Source organism: Sus scrofa, chromosome X (genome assembly GCF_054392235.1).
Source record: "Sus scrofa isolate SSC_HxYL_T2T_F1_AM1 chromosome X, Sscrofa_HxYL_maternal_Yorkshire_Landrace_v2.0, whole genome shotgun sequence".
Classification (NCBI taxonomy): Eukaryota; Metazoa; Chordata; class Mammalia; order Artiodactyla; family Suidae; genus Sus; species Sus scrofa.
In genome coordinates, this window is record NC_139401.1 from 40,466,475 (window position 1) to 40,485,429 (window position 18,955).

Sequence of the window (18,955 nt, forward strand, 5' to 3'; positions counted from 1 at the left end):
TGAAGTGATGTTGGTAGTTTCCTGGTGGCTCAGTGGGTTAGGGGTCCAGTGTTGTCACTGCTGTGGCACAAGTTGAGTACCTTGCCTGGGAACTTCCACATGCCACGGGTGCAGCAAAAAGGAAAAATGTTCAAGTATAGTGTGTTAGTTTCAAGTGTACAGCACAGTGATTCAGTTATACATACACACATCTATTCTTTTTCAGATTTTTTTCCCATATAGGTAAATACAGAATATTGGGTAGAGTTCCCTGTGCGTAATACAATAGGTCCTTGTTGGTTTGGATATCTAGTTTTTCTGGCACCATCTGTCGAGGAGTACTGCTAGTCTGAATACATACATTTTATTGAATGTTTATGATTCTGAGCGCTTAGTATACGTTATCTCCTATAATCTTGACAACAGCTACATGACTGTCATCCCCATTTACATATGAGGAGACTGAAGTTTACAAAGGTTAAGTAACTTATTTGCTCAAAGTTACTTAGCTGACAAATGGCAGGCAGAGCCTGCATTTGTGTCCAGTTCTGAGTTAATCATTGCACTCTGTTTTGCTTTATTACCTACCTCCCAATTCATGCTAAGTAGTATTCCTTTATGACAACTCTTATGTAACTTGGTGTGGATAAACACTGATACTATAAATTAAAATTTATACATTGAAAGTTAAATGCTTTGGAAATAAATGGAAGTACAGATGGTTTGTTCACTAATTGTTTGGCATTTGTCTCAACATACTTTATTTTTAAGTTAGATTAGGTCATTAATGATATCTTTCTATTTCTAGAGCAATGTTGATCCCAGAGATGATGTATTTGGTTACCCTCAACAATTTGAAGACAAACCAGCATTAAGTAAAACAGAAGATAGGAAAGAGTACAATATTGGTGTTCTGAGACACCTTCAGGTCATCTTCGGTCATTTAGCTGCTTCTCGACTACAGTACTATGTGCCCAGAGGATTTTGGAAACAGTTCAGGTAAACTATGGATGGATAGTAATTGGGATACTGCTTAAACCTTTATGACTCTCTCAGTGTGCTAACATTAAACATAAAATCCATGCTGGAAGGCACCTTTATGTTCACAATTTAAGCAGTAGTAATAGTCAGTTTTTACTTTGTAGTTAGGTTTGTTTTTTCATTGTCGACAATGAGAAAAATGCCATGGTAAGAGGCAGCATTCTTCAGTCTCTCAAGATGTTAATAATTTTTTTATTTTGAAATCTTCTAATATATACATAGGTAGTGCGAAAAGTATGAACCCTGTGTATTCATCATTCAACTTGAACAGTTGTCAATTCATGGCCAATCTTCTTGAATCTGCATTCCCATCTACTTTGCAGATTGTTTTGAAGCAGATAGATAATTTCATCCATAAATATTTCAGTGTGTATCTTTAATGCCTTTTCTTTTATTTACATGACCATACTATTATGTTTTTTTTAATTCCTTAATATCCTTGTCTGTGTTCAATTTTACCCAATTACCTCAGCTGTTTTTTACTATGAATTTTTTGAAATCATGATCTAAATGAAGTCCATATGCTGCAAATGTTGATATGACTCTTTAGTCTCTTCTTTTTTTTTTTTTTTTTTTTTTTTGTCTTTTTGCCATTTCTTGGGCCGCTCCTGCGGCATATGGAGGTTCCCAGGCTAGGGGTCCGATCGGGGCTCTAGCCGCCGGCCTACGCCAGAGCCACAGCAACACGGGATCCGAACGCATCTGTGACCTACACCACAGCTACACCACAGAGGCAACTTTGGGATCCTCAACCCACTGAGCAAGGCCAGGGATCAAACCCGCAACTTCATGGTTCCTTGTCGGATTCATTAACCACTGAGCCACGACGGGAACTCCTCTTCTAATCTTTTTTGATCCTTGGAATTATTTGTTGGAGTGGGGGTTTTCCAAAACAGGTCGGTAACTCTAAATTTTCCTGTCTGGATTTGATTGATGGATCCCTGTGGTATTTTCTCTTTTCCTCAGTTCCCTGTATTTCATATATATAGGTAGTGAGTAGTGGGATCTAGAGGCTTGGTGTTATTTTTCTTGTTTGGAATGGGCAGGCAAGACTTACTTTATAGGTGGTAATGATTCCCTCAGTGAGGAGAAGTGCATAATGTCTGTCTATCCTAATGGTAACCATTGAACATCATTGCCAAAATGCAGCATTTCATCAGTGTTAGAAAATGCAGCATTCTAATTTTATCATTTTTTCATTTATTAACTAGAATAGATCTCTAAAGGAAAATTTCCCTATAGCAACTATTTGGCTATTCTGATGTACAGTTTATAGGAAAGGTATGATGGTTTTTTGTTTGTTTTTAATTAAGAAAAAAATGTTCACTGTGTCTTGATCTTGTTTCTCTGGCTTCATTTATTTCACTTTTTTTCCCTCTGTTCCCTATTGTGTCATGCACTGTGCTAAAATGCTATAGCGCAACCACATATCTCTACTGTGTATGAAAAGGCTACAGTCCTTCATAACAGTGGGTTTTTTTAAACAATACTCCTTAGAACCCCTTCATGGTATCTCCCAGACAGCTGAGAACAGGGGAAGCAAAGTGTTACCTGACATTGCTGTTTTGGTCCACCTTCCCTGCTTTAATCAGAGCAGCTCCCCTTTTCCCTACAAGGATACTTAGATTTCCTTTGAAACCACTGCTTTATAATGCAGTCCCCTCCCTATGGCTCACCATGAAAATTGCTCTGATTTCTCTAACTAGGCCCCCTACTTAATCTGTACTTACTGACTCACACACACCACCCTCCTTCCCAGCTCTGCTTTTGCTCTTTCAGTATAATGCTCTGGCAGACCCCTCACCTTCCTCTCTTAACTATTCCAGTTCTCTAGCTTGTTCTGTCTCTACCTTAAGACTTTTAGCATTTCAGTTCTTCCTCTTCCAAATTACTCTGAAGTTTTTTGAGCTTTTCTCTTAGAATTTGTCATTCAGTTATAGTTATCTCTCTTCTTATAATGTGTTTGCATTTTTGACTCCCCAATTAATTATTCCTATGCTAGTGGAGCTGGCATTTTGTCTAGACTAGCACTTTTGGATAACCCACACTCTACCACATAATATACTCTTGATACATGTGGGATAGTTAACCACATTTGCCACCCCCAATTTTTTGTGTTGAAAATTTCAAACCAACAGGAAAAGTATAATAATAATAATCACCTTTATGTTATATACTCTTTATCCAAACTTACCAATTGTTAATATTTTACTATATTTGCTTATATGTATTCTTGGGATTTGGTTTTGTTGTTTCTAAACCAATTGCTAGTTGCAAATTTGATACTTTACCCCCTGCCCCACTTCAATATCCTCTCAGAATAAGGACATTTTCCTACCTCATATTTATTAATACAGTTATCACATGTATGAAATTTAATGTTGACTTAATATAACTTGCCCACCCCACCAATTCCAGACTGGTATCCTAGAAGGAATCATATGAATTTGGGTGTTTTCTCTTTATTCGTTTCTGTAATAGTCTCCCTGACTTGTCATGACCTTTATGGCACTGAAGTTTTTTGAAGAATCTAGGCCAGTTATCTTGCCCAGTCGCTCTGACTTGTTTGATTTGTGTGATTATTTCCTCATGACTAGATTCAGGCTAAACTTTTTGGCAAGAAAACTACATAGGTTACTATATCCTTCTCATTGCATTGCATTTACAGGCTCATGGTGTCATAACATATCTCCCCATTGTAAAATACCTTTTAACAAATGATATATTTGATTTAAACTCACTATTGCAAATTTAATGGCTGAAATAGAATTAGGTTGAGATTTTTTGCTACATAGTAAAAGTGTTACAGAAGAATTTATTCAAAGAGAGTTCGTTTAGTATACTTAAACATGTTTGTCGTATCTGTCGCCTGGAATGAATTCACTTATATTCTCTCTGTACATTACTCTCTATGTATGCAAAATTAGATGTCATTGATAGTTTCCAGCAGTGCCCAGGTTCTATAGTATCACTTCTCATTTCGTTGTACACACAATTGATAGTTTCTTTTCTCAGGATTGATTTACCTAATTTAAGTCCTCAGATTACTCAAAAGAGATCAACTCTAAAAACAAATGAAACCTTTCTCTTTTCAATTGGAAAAATCAGTTTAAGAACAAATATTATCTTTGTACTGCATCTGTAATCCAAAATTTAAGCAAAAGGAAAGGAAGAAAGTAGTGATTATAACATCTACATAAGATTGAGATCAACCACCCCATTTGTGTATGTGTGTGTTTGTTTTAGGGCTGCACCTGAGGCATATCAGGTTCCCAGGCTAGGGATTGAATTGGAGCTCCAGCTGCTGGCCTACGCCACAGCCACACCAGATCCGAGCTGTGTCTGCAACCTACACCACAGCTCTCGACGCCAGATCCTTAACCCACTGAGCGAGGCCAGGGATTAAACCCGCAACCTCATGGTTCCTAGTCGGATTCGTTTCTGCTGCACCACAATGGGAACTCCCAACCACCCTATTTTAATAGCATCCTCATTTGGATTCAAAATGCATGCTTGGAGTTCCCATTGTGGTACAGCAGAAACGAATCCGACTAGTATCCACAAGGATACAGATTTGGCTTGGATCCTGCATTTCGACCCCTAGCCTGGGAATTCCCACATACCTCACGTGCGGCACTAAAAAGAAGAAAAAAAAAAAAAAAAAAAAAAAGGAATGCTTCTACTACATTACTTACAGAAATCATCCTTCCTGGAGCCATATTGTTCATCAGCCACACCAGTAGTAGTTTCATGGTACTTCCCATTGCTGAAGTACCGCTTTTATTTACTATGAGTCTCATTTTCTCCCCCCCAGCCCTCAGTATATAAAGAGCATTTGTTTGCTTTTTCTACTTCCTCATATAGGAATAAAATCTCAGTTTATAGGATGTCACTTGTGGTTGTATTACTTTTCTCCTGAAAAATGTATTATTCTGGGATTTTCGCACATTACATGTTTTACTCCATTTCTTAGGCTTTGGGGTGAGCCTGTTAATCTTCGTGAACAACATGATGCTTTAGAATTTTTTAATTCATTGGTGGATAGTTTAGATGAAGCTTTGAAAGCCTTAGGACATCCAGCTATGCTGAGTAAAGTCTTAGGAGGTTCCTTTGCCGATCAGAAGATTTGCCAAGGCTGCCCACATAGGTAAGTGGTAATTACATACCTAAAGTGTGTTTTTTCCCCCTATTATGTACGAAAGTGTGGTATGCTACCTATGTACTACTAAATATCTGAAACTGGGTGAATTATACTGTGCATACCTTACTATTGTGGGGTTAGAGCTGTTTGTTTATGTAAACTAACATTTGTTTCCTTTAACTCCACCTAAGCTATTTCGTACTCTTACATGCTTTTGTATACAATCATGCCTAAGAAAATAAAATGGCATTTTGCATATACAGGTATTACTTATGAACTTGTCTTTTATCTTAGAATTAAAGAGAAATTGATAGTTCTTATTAAAAAGAGTTATTAAAAATTGGTAGTTCTTATTAAAAAGAGTTAACTTGTGTGTGAAGTTCATTTCTAATTATGCCTATTATATAGAAGTTTTATTTTAGAACTTCTGTTGTATGTTATCAATTACTGTTAGTTTGAAATCCCTTCTTACCAGAGTATCACAGTAAGATAGTGTTTTTCTACAAGTCCGAACAGCATCACATAGTCACAGGTTGTGTGTGTGTATGGTTGGTGGGAGGTGCTTCATTTTTGAATACAGGGGAATGGTTGAGGGAGAGGTAGTACTATAAATAAATGTGAAACCATTCATTTGGAATGAGGCCATAAAATTATTCACATAGACTGGACAACTTTTGATCCTTTTGAAAAACCTTTTGCATTCAGTGAATGATAAAATTGTCATTTTCACCTCTTGTTTTTAATTATTCATAAAAATGAAATTTGGGGGTCATCAGTTCTTGGCAATCTTCCTTGGTTTGTACCAGTTTTTCAAAATTATTTGTAAATTACTAGTTTTCTTTGCTAAGTGAAAATGTCCTGAGAGCATGATCTTAAGTAAGACCCATAAAGTTCAAATACCTGCTCCACAATTAAACAAGTCTTCTTACATGCCGGAAGGTTATATAGAGAATTCTGAGGCAGTCTGTTTTAGGGTGTTTATTTGCCTGGAACGGAGATTAGCAGACTATGGACCATGGGTCAAATCTAGCCCTGCATCTATTTTTGTAAAGTTTTATTGGAATACACCCACTCCTTTACTTTCCGTTTGACTGACGGCTTTCGCTATGACATCGGAGTTGAGTAGTTGCCATAGGGACCTCATGGCCCAAAAAAGCCTGTAATGCTTATTATCTGGCCTTTTACAAAAAAAAAAAACTGTGCTAACTCTCATCTTTGAATGTCCTACTTTTTAACTGGAATCCTGAAATCCAACTTTTCTCTTCTACGGGCTGTTCCCTAGTTATAGTAGCAGTGTGCTTATTATTTTCATTCATGTCACTTATAAATGCCTTTGCATACTTTTTTACCCTAAATTGAAAAGTCTTAAATATGAGGGACTGTCTTAAACATTGACCATCCCACAGTGTTTTAAACATGGTAGGGACTCAATAGATTTGTTGAATGAATGAATTTAATGGTCGAGAATGAATTCCCCACATCCTATGTTCTAAATTTATGAATATGTCTCGTGAGAAATCTAAAAATTCCTTTGGTACAAAATTGCCACGAGGTGAGATTCTGACTCCTATTCAGATTGCTTATCCTTGATTTACTTATATATTCAAACTTGTGCTTTAGTAAAGCTTCCATTACAGAAGAGAAACATTTAAAAATTCAGCTCATTAATAGTTTAACCTTTTCAGAACTTGATGAATTGGCCTTGGCATGAATTACTATCTAAACAAATGATGGTGGAAGAAGCATGATATACTATAAAGAGATGGAGCTATGAAGCCAGACAAACCTAGCTTCAAAACACCCATTTCACCTAGTAATCTGGACCAAATTAACATTCTGAACCTTACCCACTTCACATAGACATGGTGATATTTCTCCAGCAGGTTTGTCATGAAGACAAAGAACCTGTTATAGTATGTAAACAACCTAATGTAGTGCCCAGCAGAGGATAAAGTGACCCATAAATGGGAACGGTCATTTAGTGGTAACATTCTATGACTTAAGGGTTTTGTGTTATATTATAAACATTGCAAGTAGTTGTCATTGAGTCCATAACTAAATAAGATGCTTAGAAAACTAAGGAATAAATTCTCTTTGATTTCTTAAATAATATCTTTAGATACGAGTGTGAAGAATCTTTTACGACTTTGAATGTAGACATTAGAAATCACCAAAATCTTCTTGATTCTTTGGAACAGTATGTCAAAGGAGATTTATTAGAAGGTGCAAATGCTTATCATTGTGAAAAATGCAATAAAAAGGTATGAATTGCCCCGTTTTATTTAAAATAATTATGATTACATTTAATGGGTTTGGAAGAAGTTGTTTTTATTTGTTCTCAAAATTCACCCTTTATTCCCTACCCTGCTTTGTTATAGTGCTAGTAGAGAGAGCTAGTTAAGGTAATTGACCTAAAGGTTTGTCAGACAAAGACAATTGAGAGAAAGTAGTGCCAGAAGGGCTAGGTAAACAGGTAAAGGTAAGAGTGAATTAGGATTCCCTTGGAGGCTCAGTGTGTTAAGGACCTGGCATTGTCATCTTTGTGGCTCCGGTCGCTGCTATGGTGTAGGTTCAGTCCCTGGCCCCAGAACTTGGGTATGACACAGGCGCAGCACAATAGCTTAAATACTACATTCTCTTACCTGAGTTAGAGTGGGCGGGGGTGCTGCACCTGTAGCATGTGGAAGTTCCCAGGCCAGGGATCAGACCTGGGCCACTGCAGTGACAACACCAGATCCTTACTTGACCTGATGCACCACAAGAGAACTCCTGACACTTTTCATCCACATCCACCCAAATTGCTATTCAACTCTTCAAAGCTCATAGAGGAAAACATTTCTCCTCTCATGTCGAGTTACTGTACTAGCCAAGACTAAGAAGTTTGCTGAAATTTTTTTTTATTATTAAATAAAATATTTAGCCATATAAGATTTCTTGGACCACCTCTCTTTTTTAACCATGTGGATCAGGATTTTAGACTCACCTGGTTATTTTGTTTGTGGGCACTTAGCTCTTTGGGAGAGACAGTTTACGTATACATATGCTAAATAATGTGTATCTTTCTGGGCTCCCAAGACCTCTCAGCTCTGAGTCAGCTGTGTTGTTTTGGCCTTAAATACCACTTAGAAAGGTATTAAAATCTAGAAGTTGAGATCATGAGCCGTAAACCCATACTGCCTGCCACTCAGCAGCTCTAAGACTTGAAACAAGTTAATCTCTGCTATTCTGATTCTCATCCTTAATGTTCACCAGTACCTGCTTGGGAGGGTTATTGAGATTAAATATGTTACTACTTGGGCAACACTTAGCGTGTAAATTGGTACCTAATGGCCCAGTAAATATTAGCTGCTCTTATTGTATTTCTGTAGTTTGCTCACAACAAACCACACCTTCATTAAAATATCAGTAAATATCAAGTAATAACAGTGACAATATAGAAATCAGGCAGCAAGTAATGTCTGTATCACTAATTTTTGCAGTTTGTAACAACAAATGGCATCAGCTAGTTCCATATTCTTGTTAACATTTTAAAACTATCAGATGACAGAATTGCTCTAATTGTGTTCATTATCATGTATTCGTTTGTATTTAAAATCTCAGATTAATCTTGAATAGTTAATAAGAGTTTTAAAGATTTTTTTGCAGTGGCTTGTAAGACAGTATCTCTTAATTTGCTCTGTTCGTTTTAGGTTGATACTGTAAAGCGCTTGCTTATTAAAAAATTACCTCCTGTTCTTGCTATCCAACTAAAACGATTCGACTATGACTGGGAAAGAGAATGTGCAATCAAATTTAATGATTACTTTGAATTTCCTCGCGAGCTGGATATGGAACCTTACACAGTTGCAGGTGTTGCAAAGCTGGAAGGAGATAACGTAAACCAAGAGAGTCAGTTGATAAAACAGAATGAGCAGTCTGACAGTGAGACAGCAGGAAGCACGAAATACAGACTCGTGGGGGTGCTTGTCCACAGTGGTCAAGCAAGCGGGGGACATTACTATTCTTATATCATTCAGAGGAATGGAGGAGATGGAGAGAGAAATCGCTGGTATAAATTTGATGATGGAGATGTAACAGAGTGTAAAATGGACGACGATGAAGAAATGAAAAACCAGTGTTTTGGTGGAGAGTACATGGGAGAAGTATTCGATCACATGATGAAGCGCATGTCATACAGGCGCCAGAAAAGGTGGTGGAATGCTTATATACTTTTTTATGAACGATTGGACACAATAGACCAAGGTGATGAGTTGATAAAATATATATCAGAGCTTGCTATCACCACAAGACCCCATCAGATTATTATGCCGTCAGCCATTGAGAGAAGTGTACGGAAACAAAATGTGCAATTCATGCATAACCGGATGCAGTACAGTTTGGAATATTTTCAGTTTATGAAAAAACTGCTTACATGTAATGGTGTTTACTTAAATCCTCCTCCAGGTAAGTATCTAGAATTTCTCTTCTCAGCAATAAAGCATACCTCTTAATTTATTTGTATGATTTCTTAGGCATCAACTTTTTTTTTCCTTTGGTGGTTTTAAAGTCATATTTCAGGGGACTGTTACCTTTGAGCGGTATGTATTGTCTTGCTGTTTAGAAGCAGGAGCTTTTGTTACAACAATTTCTTTTTTACTGTGACAAGCATTAGTTGAAGTGTGCTTTCGTGAACTATTAAGATTTAATTCGTAAGTAGCCTAAAAAGGGTTTTAATGAAGTTATTAGGACTTTTGAACATTGGTGGTAGTGCAGATTTGTTTGAAAAGGAAAGTGGGGCTTGGGCGTAGAAATTTGTTTTACTTTGTTTTTTAATCTGTATTTTTAGGGCAAGATCACCTGTTGCCTGAAGCAGAAGAGATCACTATGATTAGCATTCAGCTTGCTGCTAGGTTCCTCTTTACCACAGGATTTCACACCAAGAAAATAGTCCGTGGCTCTGCCAGTGACTGGTACGTTGTTTTGGATTTTCATTCTTACTATACTAGCATTTGGTTTGGTTCTTTAATATACTATTTTATCTTTTCTAAATTCATAATAATCTTGTTTCAGATTTGGAATGCAGAATTTAAAAATTCTCAGCAGCAATAGTGAGAGAAATCATATTTAAATAATTACTGACATTAAATACGGCCTTTTATTATCCAGGAGCTGGCCTCTGCTTCTGTTACCTTTTGTCATGTCTTTGACATCCCTATACAAAAGGTTACAGGATGGCCTCTATACTTCTAACTGTGAAAGTATAGAGGACATTATAATACCTTGATTTAACAAGTTTTACTTTCTATTCTAGTAGTAGTATGTTAAGAGAAGGCAGGTAGTCTTTAGTCATTGAACCTAGGAAGAGTTTAGTCATAGATTTGTAGAGGACTATATAAGTATCCACCTATCACAGAATAGACCAAGTCATAGTATTCATCTGTCATTTTAATATTAGTATTAGAAGCAGCTTCTCTCCCTCCAGTAGTAAAAGAAATTCATTGATTTTTATTTGGTTCATAGAGAGCCATTCCTGTACCATGGGAAACATGTTAAATGAATCGATAATCATAGATTTTTGCTTTGTTTCGTCTTAGGTATGATGCATTGTGTATTCTCCTTCGTCACAGCAAGAATGTACGTTTTTGGTTTGCTCATAATGTCCTTTTCAATGTTTCAAATCGCTTCTCTGAATACCTTCTGGAGTGCCCTAGTGCAGAAGTGAGAGGTGCATTTGCAAAACTTATAGTTTTTATTGCACATTTTTCCTTGCAAGATGGGCCATGTCCTTCACCTTTTGCATCTCCAGGACCTTCTAGTCAGGTAACCCAGTTGTCTTTCTAATGATTAAATGCTTACAAATAAATTGTTTCCTAGAAATTGAAGTTATATATATGCATCTGTTTGATATGTGTACCCAACAAACATGCATGAGCACGCACACCATCTAATCTGGTGCCTCAGTGTCGATGATTTCCATTAAAAGTTTAAAAGTGCTTCACAACACTTTTAATTGTTTTAATCACTTTTGGTGATTATTGGCTCTTGAGAGCATAACGAGAAGTTCCCGTCGTGGCTCAGCGGAAACGAATCTGACCAGCATCTATGAGGACACAGGTTCCATCCCTGGCCTCACTCAGTGGGTTAAGGATCTGGCGTTGCCATGAGCTGTGGTGCTGGTCACAGACATGGCTGGGATCCCGAGTTGCTGGGGCTGTGGTGTAGGCTGGCAGCTACAGCTCTGATTCGACCCCTAGCCTGGGAATTTCATATGCTGCGGGTGCGGCTCTAAAAAGCAAAAAAAAAAAAAAAAAAAAACCAAAAACAAAAATGAAATTTTCTTATAATTCAGTTACATTTAGGGGCTTAATTATACATTTACTGTTATATAAAGTACATATATAAATTTAAATGGACTTCCCATTTGTTAAAACTCAGAACAGTATGAGGCCTCTATATTGAAATTGACATCATTTTTCATCCCCTTTATTAGAAAGCAACTCTAAAAATCATTTCCTTTTTATTTGGCTATGCTTATAACATACGGAAGTTCCCAGGCCAGGGATCAAACCCACGCCACAGCAGTGACTCAAACCATTGCAGCGACAAAACCAGAGCTTCAACCTACTGAGCCGCGAGGAAACTTTTAAACCATCTCTTGTGTGATCAACCTACTGAGCCGCCAGGAAACTTTTTAAATCATCTCTTGTGTGATTAGTCCTTCCAGAAATTTAGGCCTATATTTAACATTTAACATTTCATGTCTTTTTTTTAATGCAAGCAGAATTATATCATACCTGCCCCTTGTTGCTGAAAAACAACCAATGTTTTATCCTTTACAGGCTTATGACAACTTAAGCCTGAGTGATCACTTACTAAGAGCAGTGCTAAATCTCTTGAGAAGAGAGGTCTCAGAGCATGGGCGTCATTTACAGCAGTATTTCAACCTGTTTGTAATGTATGCCAATTTAGGTAAGGATTTCAGTTTTCATACTTCTGTTTTAAGTCAAGTGATGAGATATAGCCTGGTCTAAAATAGAAGCAGTGTTTCATAAAATCTATAATTGTGAATTTTATCTGAAACTTTTTTTTTTTTACTGTACTTTTGACCTTGTGCTTTATTTATGCATGTGTCTTACCTCTGCAGCAGACACAGGTCAGGATCTATACCTTATCTCCTGAAGCGGTGGTGCTTGACCTGTCTATTTTTTTGAAAATACGGAATCCTAGGCCCCATCCCACCCTAACTGAATCAGAATTCTCAAAGCTAACACAAGGATTCCACATTTTCAAAAGGTCCCTAGATAGTTGTAATACGCACCAAGTTTGGGTAAAGGACTTAGTCTGTATGTAAGTTTCTGTCGAAGTAAACTAAATTAAGATTTAGGATAATGCAAACATGCACTTAAATAACCTGTTACTTATATTAAGTTCTATACCCAGATATCTCTGTCATTCCAGGTTTTTTTCTGTGTGAACTTACCAATTACCAATTGATCCGTGGCCCTTTTAACATAGCAACATTCTGCTTTGTGTGTGTCTTCCTTTCCTTTACCTTTCCATACTGGAGATACTTGCATATTGGTAGAGGAAAAGAATATTACACAAATAAGCATAAAGGGGAATCTGTATTTCATATTTAGAAATACTAAATCTTACGAATTTACAAAAATCCTATTCCCTTTAACTTCCTTTTTAGATATTTTCTGTTCAGAAAGCATACATCATTGGTCTATACTGTAGAACTTCCCTGCAAAAAACAAATACGGGTCTATAAACTTTAATATAAATCCTTAGGACCAGATATATGCTTTAGGGTTCAGAATTGTTTGGATTTAAGAAAGGTAAAATAGTGCATATACCATGGGTTATGTAACATCCCTAGATTAGGGTCCAAAATAGCACTTTGTAATCATACACATTAATGTATGTACAATAAAACATGAACACTCACACTGAGGGGATGAATGAAGACTATAAATAGCCTTTTGTCAGTTCAGGGCAGATTTTCATACCAACTTCATGAAAGAACTTTGTTCATATTTATGATAAGAGCTGTTTGAATCTCAGAATTTCAGATAAAGGATTGTGGACCTGTATTTATTATATTTCTTTTGAGCATGGCAATAAATAAGATACCTATTTTCTAATGGAGTATAGAAGCAAATTAAAAGGTGCTATGAAATATGTTTATGGCTCTAATGGGGAAAATATAAAGTGCTATAGAAGTACATCATTGGGGTACCTGACCAAATTTGGGGAGAGGAAGGGGGCTTAATGGAAAAGTTGATGTGGGAATTGGTTGATTGTCCATCCAGAGTGAACAGCAGATGCAAAGACTTGAAATAAGCTCAGCATGGCTCACTGGAGGAAATGGAAGACATTCAGTCTGACTAAAATCGATGTAATACGGAGATAGCAGAAGTAGTGAGCAGAATTCTCTAATCCTGCTATTCTGCAAACCCTGTGGCAGATTCTGGACTTTTATTTTGAGGGCATTGATGAACCATTGTAGAGTTTTAAATAGGCATGGTTTGTAGAAAAAACAACTTGACTGCAGTGTGGAATAGATTACAAGGGAGTAAGACCAGAAATTGTTAAAGATAATCTGGAGGCAGAAAAGTGGTATAGCCTATGCTGGGAAACTGGTATTGAGGGGGATACAAATAGACAATTTCTGGTGCTTTTTGTTAGAGATAAGGCCAGGGGATTTGGTGATTGGATATTCCAGGAAAGAAAACACAGAAGAGATGTTAAGAATGATGCCGGTTGGAATTCCAGCCCAGTACAGTGCGTTAAAGGATATGGTATTGCCACAGCTGCAGCTACAGCTCAGATTCAATCTCTGGCCCAGGAACTTGTATATGCTGCAAGGATGCGGCCATTTAAAAAAAAGAAAAGGAGTTCCTGTTGTGGTGCAGTGGAAATGAATCCAACTAGGAACCGTGAGGTTGTGGGTTCGATCCCTGGCCTCACTCGGTGGGTTAAGGATCCGGCGTTGCTGTGAGCTGTGGTGTAGGTCGCAGACTTTGCTTGGATCCCACATGGCTGTGGCTGTAGCTCCGATTCTACCCTTAGCCTGGGAACCTCCATGTGCCGTGGGCGCAGCCCTAAAAAAAAAGCAGAGGGAGGGAAGGAAGACAAACTGAGCAGGTAGTGCAAGAGGAAAAACGGGGAGAAAAAAAACATGGACAGGGAATTTGCGTCCTTGTGACACCCAAATAGAGATGTCTGATAGAACAGTGAGCCCTCTTTGGAATCAGCTGAATAAAAATAGCTGGAACTTGAAGCCATTAGGGTGGCTTTAATCCTCCAGGGAAGGCATACAGTGCGAGAGGTTAGCCTGAGATGGAAACTTTGAGGAGCAGGCGATTTTTAAGAGACAGAAGAAGGAGGATTCACAAACAAGAACAAGAAGAGGTAGAAAGAAAATGAGAGGAATCCAAGAAGGAGGAAGTGGTTATGGTTTGAAAAGTATTTTTTAAAACCAGAAAGGGAGAGGGTTCTGATTAAATAATACTTTGAATGCTAAGTAAAAGTGATCTTCTGAGCATAAAAGTTGTAGAAAGTATTTTAGTAGCTATTGTGAATCCCTTCCATCCTGTTTTCTCTCATCTAATTTTTCCCCTCTCTTCCTGCTTCTCCCTTCTTTATTGTAGGTGTGGCGGAGAAGACACAGCTTCTGAAATTGAATGTGCCTGCTACCTTTATGCTTGTGTCTTTAGATGAAGGGCCAGGTCCTCCAATCAAGTATCAGTATGCTGAATTAGGCAAATTATACTCAGTAGTGTCACAGCTAATCCGCTGTTGCAATGTCTCGTCAAGAATGCAGTCTTCAATCAATGGTAAAGTCATATGCTCCATTCTCTACATTGGTTTAAAAATATTGCTGACCATTTATAGTATTTGATTAAAAGTAATTCTGAAGATGTTTAAATATAAAACAAGCGCTTAAAAGTCCATTCTTTGGAATATTTCACAATATTTTTTGAGTCCTGCACCTTTTTTATGTGTTTAAAGGGAATCTTTCTGTCTACTCACTACTGTACTGAGGTTGGTACCTCATTTATGAAGTAGTTTAAGAGTTTACTTTTAAGAGTTCCCTGGTGGCCTAGTGGGTTAAGGATCCAGCATTGTTACTGCAGTGGCTTGGATCACTGCTGTGGCATGGGTTTGATCCCTGGCCCAGGAGCCTTCTACATGCCGCAGGTGCAGCCAAAAAAAAAAAAGTATATAAGAAAATGCCAGTATTGCCATTTAAATCTTATATTTTATCATCTTGATACACCCGATCATTGTAATGCTTATAATTACTTTCTTGTTGTACTCGGGAGACTTGATTTAAAATACTATCTTCATAAAATAAATCTGTAAGCTATTTTCTGTGGTGGAAGCTGGGTGTTATTGTGGAGAAGCCGATTAGTTTTTCATTGATGACAAATCTGTATTCTAGGTAATCCTCCTCTTCCCAATCCTTTTGGTGATCCTAATTTATCACAACCTATAATGCCAATTCAGCAGAATGTGGCAGACATTTTATTTGTGAGGACAAGTTATGTGAAGAAAATCATTGAGGACTGCAGTAACTCAGAGGAAACCGTCAAATTGCTTCGTTTTTGCTGCTGGGAGAATCCTCAGTTTTCATCTACTGTCCTCAGTGAACTTCTCTGGCAGGTTAAAGGAAAATAAACATTCATATGTCTCTATAATTTGATTTATTGTTCCTTTATAAAAATTTTTTAAATAGTTTTTTACGTATAATTGACTTTGCGATATTTTATTAGTTTCAGGTGTGCAACATAGTGATGCAATATTTTTATACATTACACATTACAAAATACTCTTGTTATTGCTTTAAACAAGTTATTCACCATGTCTTGTTTTTAGGTTGCATATTCTTACACTTACGAGCTCCGGCCCTATTTGGATCTGCTTTTGCAAATCTTACTGATTGAGGACTCCTGGCAGACTCACAGGTAGATACCCTTTTTTGTTGCTTGCCCAACTGTTAGCATAACTGAAATTACTGGTCAGCACATTTTTTTGTTTGTTTCTTTACCTCTTGGAGATTTAATAAGTGTTTTATCTTAAAACTTAAGAGTGAATACAAGGGTCTCATGTTCCCTCACATTTTAATTTCATTTTATTTTTTCTCTCATTGCCCAAGTTGCATGTTTAGCCTTTTTCTTTCAATTGGTATTGTTTTGTTGTTTTGGGGGTTTCTATTGTAAAGGTTTCAATTTCATTAATGATGCTGTAGGGGTTTTTTAGGATTAGATTATATCAGTTTTATAATTAATCACATGAGATAACATTTGGTTATCTAAAAATAGTCCCTTAGGGTAAATATAGTCAGTCCCCATCATTCCTGGTAGTTAACAATCTGAAAGGCGCTGTGAACACTAAATGAGCAAATGTTAAACGGTTGCTCCTGAGGGAAATACAGGGTTAGGTTCCCACAAGCTTCCGCTTGTATTTTTTCAGCCAAGCAATGCATGACCTTTTTCAAACGAGTGTTTTTATTAAGATTGCATTCATGATAGATCATGTCTGGCCAAAGCTTATCTAACACCTATTTTCTCTGCAGAGCACATCACAGCCTTCTTTGGCTTAGGAACACTAGACAGCACTTTAGCACTACCTGTTTACAGCCCTTTATAAACAGTGAAATCAACAAAAAGCACAAAAATGTAAAAAGGTATTCCTGAAATAGATAGGGGAAAAGATACTTGTTTTACAGTATGAACTGAAACAAGGCAGGGTATCACTTTGTTCCACTTCAGATGTGAACATGTGTTGGACAAGTCAAAATTTTTTTTGCCACTCTGCACATAACTGAAGAAGCACCTCAGGAGTTGATTTTTGCCATTACAAATAAAGTTTAGTGAGTAGGCAGAATCGCACATATGGAATCCATGAATAAATGAGCATGAACTATAATTCATTTTTCAGTATATGAGAAGTTTAGGGTGCAGTTTTTATTTTTTATTGTGGTTTTTTAATATTTATTTTAGAACTAAGGTTATCCCTCACATTCCTCCAGAATTCCTTTTTTAGTTTTTTTGCCATAAAAGCTTAATACGTTTGTTTGTTTGTTTAATTGTTTGTTTAGGGCCACACCTGTGGCACATGGAGGTTCCCAGGCTAGGGGTCGAATCAGAGCTTAGCCGCTGGCCTACACCACAGCTCACAGTAACGCCAGATTCTTAATCCACTGAGTGAGGCCAGGGATCTAACCTGCGTCCTCATGGATACTAATCAGATTTGTTTCTGCTGAGCCATGACAGGAACTCCCCAATATGTTATCTGTAACTCCCAAGAGTGATACAGACAGTGATGAACTGAAGAATTAGTCAAAATATTTGCCAGATTTTACAACTTCCCTCCCTACATGGATGATAGTATAAGAGTTTATCTGTGCAGTAGACAGCCTCCCAACTGTCAATGTGATAATAAAAGCAGAAACTTGAAAACAAGTTCTATAATGGTGCTTAAAGAGAAATTAAAATCTTGAGTCTTAGGATTACAAATGCCAGAACTCATGAATATTTTCAAATTATCACCAAAATTTCCACCAGAGATTTCAAACAATTGAATACTAATGTTATAAAAATAGCATTAAACCAGAAATTACTTTTCATTAAGCACAAAATTTAGTAATTCCAAAACTATAGCTGTTTATTTTGAACCCTGCCAGTACCCCTCCCCATAAGATCAAAGGGTTTGAAACTTCTTAAGCGTTGGTCCTAATGGAATCTAACTTTTCACTCTTTTCTTTTAAAAATATTATATAGCTTGAAACCAGTTACCCACATCTTAGCTCTCTTGTTTCATTAAGAGAAAGCGATGCTGCTAAAGGCACATGCGCTGGGTTAATAAACATGGGAATTTGACTTTTGTATAATGTTTAGATATTGTTATGAGTCACTGGCACCAAGCTTGAAAATAATTTTCTCATAGTGGGCTTTTAAGTTATTCAATAAGCAGTGTGTGAGTATTTTTGAAGCATCTGCCATGTGCCTGGCACTGCAAGGCATCGGGGAACAAGGGAGGCAAAGACAATATTGATAAAAACGGCATTCGAAAGTGGTTCGTTATGCACTTGACAAAACGAAGGTGGAAAAAAAACAACAAAAAAACAGAATATACCTTGCAGTGTTTCAGATTCACCAGCAGGAAGCCTGTATATGGTTGATTGTGTAGTCTGAAATGATGAATCTTGCAAAGTTGCAAAGTCATGATTTCCAAACAGAACAGATTGTAGGAATACATGTAATACAAAAAAAACAACCACTTTAACATTTTGATATGGTACATTCTATTAAGAAAAAGACACATGTACAAAAGGGTTTTTAAATTACTGATTGTACAAATAATGTTTCTTTATTGAGGTAAAATCCGCTTAACATAAAATTCACTATTTTAGCCATTTTAAAGTGTACAGTTCAGTGGCTCTTAGTACATTCAACATTGTCGTTCTACCATTTCCACTGTTGAGTTCCACAATATTTTCATTACTCCAAAAGGAAAATGCAAGCCAAATGAAGCAGTCACTCCCTATTCCTCTCATCCCTCCAGCCCTTGGCAACCACTGATCTCCTTTTTGTCTCTAGATTGGTTTATCCATAGGCAAAATATCCAGGATATGCCTGGACATTTTATGTGAATGGAACTGTATGTACACTGTGTTCTTTTGAATCTGGCATCTTTCACTTAGCATGATGTTCAAATTCATCCATGTTAGAGTACATATCAGAACTTTATTCCTTTTTATGTTGGAATAATATTCCGTTATATGGATAAATCACATTTTGTATA

At 37.0% G+C, this 18,955-nt stretch overlaps 1 protein-coding gene across 15 annotated transcripts in view; it reads left to right on the plus strand.

The window, feature by feature from the left end:
* USP9X (ubiquitin specific peptidase 9 X-linked) overlaps positions 1–18,955 on the plus strand; it is a 149,106-nt gene that overhangs the window by 125,611 nt on the left and 4,540 nt on the right. For all 15 annotated transcript variants that reach the window (XM_021080148.2, XM_085007689.1, XM_085007695.1 and 12 more), the window contains 10 exons: positions 788–978; positions 4,994–5,167; positions 7,281–7,422; positions 8,851–9,604; positions 9,987–10,110; positions 10,735–10,960; positions 11,980–12,109; positions 14,797–14,982; positions 15,591–15,811; positions 16,025–16,113. In XM_021080148.2, coding sequence (XP_020935807.1) covers positions 788–978; positions 4,994–5,167; positions 7,281–7,422; positions 8,851–9,604; positions 9,987–10,110; positions 10,735–10,960; positions 11,980–12,109; positions 14,797–14,982; positions 15,591–15,811; positions 16,025–16,113 — 2,237 coding nt within the window. The remainder of the gene's footprint in view (positions 1–787; positions 979–4,993; positions 5,168–7,280; positions 7,423–8,850; positions 9,605–9,986; positions 10,111–10,734; positions 10,961–11,979; positions 12,110–14,796; positions 14,983–15,590; positions 15,812–16,024; positions 16,114–18,955) is intronic.